General features: G+C 35.7%; 2 protein-coding genes across 2 annotated transcripts in view; both read right to left on the bottom strand.

Annotated features, from left to right (window-relative positions):
• Positions 1–3,582, bottom strand: part of kdm4b (lysine (K)-specific demethylase 4B) — a gene marked incomplete in the record, with an annotated part of 53,355 nt that extends 49,773 nt beyond the window's left edge. The window contains 2 exon segments of the mRNA XM_014010778.1: positions 452–895; positions 3,454–3,582. Of these exon segments, the coding sequence (XP_013866232.1) occupies positions 452–868 (417 nt within the window).
• Positions 3,583–4,019: 437 nt separating this feature from the next.
• uhrf1 (ubiquitin-like with PHD and ring finger domains 1) overlaps positions 4,020–6,655 on the bottom strand; it is a 15,754-nt gene continuing 13,118 nt past the window's right edge. Inside the window, exons 16-17 of the mRNA XM_014010784.1 lie at positions 6,256–6,354; positions 4,020–5,499 (exon numbers count right to left, since the gene is read on the bottom strand). Coding sequence (XP_013866238.1) covers positions 5,353–5,499; positions 6,256–6,354 — 246 coding nt within the window. The 3' untranslated portion in view covers positions 4,020–5,352. The remainder of the gene's footprint in view (positions 5,500–6,255; positions 6,355–6,655) is intronic.

A 6,655-nucleotide genomic window follows, 5' to 3' on the forward strand; every position in this document is an offset into this window, starting at 1 on the left:
ACTATGAACTACTTCCTGCAGGCTTGTCACAATAGAACCACGTTAAGTCTCCATCAGCATAACATCTCCATATTAACTAACCRCGTTAAATCTAACTGTGCACSTCACTGAAGAGGTGTTTACTAYATTCAGCGACGGCGAAAACGGGATGTTTTTTTAAAMGTCAGTCAATATAAGCAGCGGAATCGCCACCCGCGGCTGCAACTAGCTGCTCCAAACATTAGCATGCTAACGTACATAGCGGTGCAGCAAGGGAAAATGTCCCCCGGGAAACAAGGGTGGCCGCKACGAAACATTCCGCTATTTAAACCGGAATGTACGGTATTCAAAAAATTAATATCATAACAAAAATAAAAGCCGGTATTCGGTACAAAACGATATACCGCCCAGCACTAACCACTAGTACAATGAATGTGAGCATGTACAGTAAATGGGTCTGTGTTGTTCTTACTTTAGCCAGGCCAGCACGATGAGCTCCTTGACTCTCCATATAGACAACATATTTGGCGAAGTCTTTAAACTCCTCCATGGTGGGTCGGAAGGTCATGATCTTGCAGCTGGGGTTTTTGGCAGCAATTGGAGGCAAGGGTGGTTGCAGAGGTATCGGTGGTGGCTCCGAACTTAGTGTAGGAACTGAAGTCATGCCTGAGTCTGCAGGCTGAACTGGAGTGAGWTCTGGATCAGCTGCATTTTGCTCTGAAGCCACTACGTTATCAGGAGTTTCAGCAATTGCTGGTTCCTGGGTGGGAATCTGGTCTTGGGGTCCACTGGTGTCAAGAACAGGAAAGGAGGCCGGGGCAGGATCAGGGGGTGAGGATGGAACGGGGTTAGGAGCCAGCACCGTGTCCATGGGAATGTCGGTAGCCATTGAAAGTTAGAGGGTTTGCAGGTAAATCTGTGAARAACAGCATGAGTGTGTGGTTAGAGCACTTTGAATGCATTTCATGTTCTTAAAGTGACAAAAAAACATTCAAAAAAATAATAACATGTTACCACTTTGTGGACTAATCACAACAAAGCCTCACAGCAACAGCAATATAGCTTCTTCCCAACACTTTACCTTATAATATTCTAAGATGAAGTAAGTTCAACAAATAGCATCCAAGTTCTACATTTTTGTCACAAATTATGATAACATTATTTTTGCCATTCCTAACCTAAGAATACGGTATATTTTCCATCTTTACAAACTTTTCACACAAACTGATGAGGTTTGAATTGTTTGTTGCACAAATTAKTACTGAGTCAGTTTGAGCTTTGTGACAATTGTGTAAAATAATCATAACAACAATAATAATAAATAAAAAACTCCAGTAACCAAGAAAATCATTAAAATTGAATAAAAACCATTGATGATATAAGTAAACTACTAAAACATTTGTTATTAAAGTGCTTACACTTACTAATGATCAGTTAATCTAATGCATTTGATTACGGCACCTATTGGTTACATTATTTCCATTATTATTTTTTGTATGTCTGCCTGACAATTTCAATTTTGATCAAATCTATTAATCACTAAGAACTATAATTACCAAAATAGATAGACATTTTGTCAAAAAGAAAAAAATTGTATAGGTCTTCTGGATGGGTTCTTCTCTAATGAAACGTTTCGTCTCTCCTCCAAGAGACTTCTTCAGTCTGAGAGTTTCAGGCAAAATTCAGGCTTTTAAGCMSWGCCTCCRTGTGACTGATACTCACATCACATGGCTATCGTTGACACCTAATTAACACTTATTGTTAACAGGGGGTGGAGTGATACTGGCAATGGCCACGCTGTAGGAGGGGGACAACTGAAAACGGAGGCCTCCACCTCTGTGGAGCTGGGGGTTTTGTGTTCTGTTTGAACTGATTGTTTAAGTTAAAACAATAGCTYTGGTGCATATATGGATTTCGCAGGGGAAAACACTTTTTTAGGGGTTAAATAAGTTGGTCATTAGTCAAGAAGAATACTGTCTGATTTTGATCACTAGCCAATCAACCGACACACCCCTAGTTGTATAAGATAACTTTGTAAAAAGTGAACAAACTTTCTCACAAGAATGTGAAAAACTGATAAGACCACACAGGAGGTGACTTATTCATGCTGGTGCAGCTAAGTTGAATTTTAAAAGCTACTTTGTTTTTTCCACACACTGCTTTGCATTTCGGTTTAGTGTTTGTTAAGTAAATAGCAGTGTCAATTTGTCATGTGTGATTTAAATTAAAGTTAATATTTTCATTATTATTTCACATTAACAACAAGATATTTTTATTATGTCCTGATTAGTAAAACCATAGAAATTATGTGCATTATTTGAATCGCTGAATAGGAACACAACCTTATAGRACTTTTACTTGTAAAAAGTATATTCTTATGCATTTACGTACTGCTGCATTTACTTAATGTAAGTGAAGCCCTAAAATAAKTTTCTGTACAGCAAAGTATGATTTAAAATGCATAAATACTAGATGGTGACCACGCTTTTTTTGTCATCAGCGGAGAAAACACTTCCATTAATGTACAACGTGACATTATTACTATACTTTTATACTTTATTACTAAACTGTGACCCATTAAAATAAAAACATWCCATTGCATTTTTAAGCAGTGTTTCGTTCAACCTCACATACAAATGCCACCTACAATACACAACTTGTTTGTACAGRGATGTGCCACTTTAAAGCAATATAAAATCCAAAACCACGTTTACATAAGGTTAAGAAAACCTTCACTACAGGAAATATGCTGCTAGTTTTCAACGTCAGTCTGGTATGCTGTAACTAAATAAAAACAAGTAGTGAGTGTTGTAATAAAATTACAGAAAAACTTCATCTTATAAAAATGGTCCAAATATAAGAAGACTCTTTTAGTAAATGCACTTCAAATTTTCAACCTGGCTTACTGGGAGAAACAGAAAGAAGGCCACATGAACTCCAGCTGTCTAACAACAACAAAAAGGGGCCTATATATGGACCCTTTAACTCATAAGGCCTGACCCATATTTAAACGCTGTATTGAGCGCTCCTCCTAAATAAAATTTTGGACAGTATAACTCGTAAAATACGTTTAAAATACTATAGTATTTGTTGAGCAACCCCCCTGAAGAAGTAGTAGTAATTTATTGCTCACCTTCAACAACTCAAGGCGACGCTAGCCTTCACAGCTGACTCTACTAGCATCTTATTCAAGATGACAGAGCGATAGAAAGACGTAACAAAAGACGCTCGCAATGAGCAAAATAGAGAACTTACACAAAACTAGTGCAGTCTTTCAATCTCTTGAATACAACAAACATGCAACTCAGTCCTGATGGCATTTAAAAGGCTCCGCTTGCCGTCTTTTAACGTTAGCTAGCCTCGAGCTAACTACTTAAAAAAAAACACCGCGACGACAGAGCAAAACACAAACTAAACGATAAACAATGACTCTAAACCGTCATGCAATAAAAACGTGTTGGGATTATTTTTTACCTCCTGCAGTAAAATATCTTACTCTTCCCGTTTTCCTCAAAATGCTTGGTTTCGTTTAGTTAGTAAATAAATCCTCTTATCGATTTCCTTTTAGCATTTAGCTAGCTTCTGGTTGTGGCTGATTCCAGTCACGCCCACCACTGTCATTGTGTATTATGATTGGTTGGCTAACGTAGCTAATGGGCGTTGCTTGGAAATGGTTTCTTTTATTTGATTGATGGATTCGGCAACGGACGTACAAGACAACCAATCACATTTAACTTCCATACAGGTTTACTACACGCAAACGCACGTACGCACTACCGGGTTTTGCAGAGGTCTCTATAAATACCAGAGAAGGCGATAATATTAATTTTCTCCATCTTTTGAAGATCTGTAAATAGACTGCGTTTCCCCAGAAACCTTATTTAAGTTGTCAGATTAGGGTGAAGATACGGTTCTACCTTCACAAACAAGCTCATCATTGTACCTCTAATTAGTTCAAAAGAAAAACATTTTTATCTTGAAAAATTAAAAATGGAACAAATATTGGTGTGTTCAAAATACATCTACACACACCACTCAAATTTAAATGCATTTTTTTTATTTAACACTGAAATGCATTGACAAAATTCTGCAAATATGTGCAAGGAATTCTAAAACTACAAATGCAAAAAAGGTCTAAAGAAAATTGTACAATTTCAGAAAAATATACATTTTTCAGCATATGCAATTATTTGTCTGTTAAAATACGAACTGTTTGCATTTAAAAAAATTACAGTTAATGAACTTTAACAAAACATTTACTTATACAATAGGAACCGGGAAAAATATATTTAAATTCAGTTCACATAAAATGCTAGCAAATTTTATAAGCAGTATTAGCATTTTCAGGCTTAATAGAAACTTAACGTAACTTGGGTGGCATCAACAAATTCTGAAAAGGTGAATAAGCATAGATTTTAACCTTATCAAAGATACAAAATTAATTCTCTACGATCAAAAAAAAGCTCGTTAGGGTCAACATCTAGAGAGCTATATAGAGATATGGGAATTCTACTTTACTCTTGGTTAAGCATCATCCTTTGGACTATTTTCAAAGTAAATCTTAAAAATAAAAAAGAAGGAAATCTTTAATCGGTCACCTTATAGTTTATTTTTCAATCAATCGCCTTTCAAAGACTTATCTAATTTTTAAGAATATTTAATCAATAAAGTATTATACAAATTGTAAAAAAAACAGTACAAAGTTTCATGACACGGTTTCTAAGTAAGACACTTATCAGACTGCGTGAAGTAGAAAAACCCAGCTGTTTGTTGGTAAAATTTGGTTTACACTTTAATAATATTCAGACTGAACCTCTTTGCTTTCTTGTAATTTTAGTGCAATTTCAATCTACTAATCATGTTTGGACAAAATTCAACAATGCTACTCTAAATTTTTTTAACAGCACCAAAAAATAAAAAAAAAACATTTGTGGCCACCATAATGGCAAAACGTAAAATAATTCACCTAAGAGTCTTGTGTAAAAGAAGCTTGAGACAATTTTGAAAGTGACTTAACCACTCGAGTAAATATTTTAACGAGGGCTAAACGTAGACAAATTTAAAAGAGTTGGGGGGAAGGCCCAATTTAAATAATGGACATAAGCAATCATTAATAGGACAAAACAGTAAAAATCTAAATTCCTGTTAATTTAGTAACGGTACAGCCAGTTACAAAGAAATTCTCAATTTATCAAAAACAGTATAACATGGCAAATTGACTATAAAAATTGAAGAATTTCAGCCCACAAGTATTGTAACTTTATAATCACAGAAAATATATTAAAAGAAACGGACTCTTTATTGCCTCGTCAGAAAATGCCCCTTACAGTTTTCACTGCGTTTCCTTGAGGGCTGAGTGAGTAGAAGCAATGATCATCGCCCATTACTGTATCCTGGGAAAAGCTGGGTTAGAATGTCTTGCAGCGCTTTGTTGACGGACATGGAGTAGTTCTTGCCCAGATCGTGTCTGCAGGCCGGGCAGGTGTACACCTCTGCCTTGAACGACCGTTGAAGACATTCCTAAAAGTGAAAAAGAACAAAACCACTTAAAACAAAAACCTTTGTACACTGCAATATTTACAACTTAACAAGCAGAGGAGTTTCGTGGCTGTTGTTACWGAAATGGAATGGGTCATTATAAGGTCTCCGTTTGGACAATATGACCACTGTGATGAGACAATTAATACTTTGGCAACTAATGTGTACAAAATCAAATGAAACAGTAAAAAATAATAAAGAATGCAGTCCTCAAATTGTTGTGTGGTTATTCTGTTGAAAGTAAGAATTACAGAGCTAAAATGRAGATGTGCATTTTTAGAACTTAAGCTTAAAATGCATAGGATAAACTTCACTTTCTTGTGTAACGTTTCACGTTGGTAAATATAAGCAAAACCTCTACAAAAAAACTGGTATTGCAAATGTTTAAAAAGTAAAACGAGCAGTTAACAGAAATACTAATCGCCACAGATCCTGTATAGTAAAAACAAAAAAAGATGGTGASAAATTGTGAAAAGAGGCCCATAAAAAAAACAATGTTGAGGTGATGCAATTCTTCCTGCCACACTCTCATGTCAATAACCCTTTATCACCACCTCCATTGCTTGATAGAACCCCAGTTTGTCCTTGTCCCTTCGAAAAATGACAAGCAGACCTCAACAAACCTGCCAGTAATGAACAGTGAAAAACGTGCTTTTCGTCACYATTTACAGTAAATACTAACGAAAAAGGGGGAAAAAACCTTTGCCTCATTAATAAAATCAAATATCAGCTTCTCACCCTGCAGACATTGTGTTGGCATTCTGTGGTGATGGGCTGAAAGACCACTTCTTGGCAGCAAATGCAAAGGAAAACTTCTTCAACTTTGCTGACAAATTTCTGTAGGAAGAAAACAAAAAAAATATCACATCTGTCAAGAGAGTAGCCACCGATTCCTTCAAGTTACTAAGTCTAACACTATGGTGTTAAAATTTAAGGTTCTAAACACTTATTTTGCTAAAGCTTTCATTGTGACTTTTTTAAAWGATCAATTACAAACAAAGCTTCTTAGTCTTTAATCACAAACAAGACTTTTCATCCATGTTAGCTTTTATAAGTCAGTCAATGAATTTGCTTTAGACACAGCCAAAGAAATACTTTGTTTTCCTTATGTTACCTTAAGGTAGGAATGTGCGATATG

The sequence above is a fragment of the Austrofundulus limnaeus genome, unplaced genomic scaffold (genome assembly GCF_001266775.1).
Source record: "Austrofundulus limnaeus strain Quisiro unplaced genomic scaffold, Austrofundulus_limnaeus-1.0 Scaffold73, whole genome shotgun sequence".
NCBI lineage: Eukaryota > Metazoa > Chordata > Actinopteri > Cyprinodontiformes > Rivulidae > Austrofundulus > Austrofundulus limnaeus.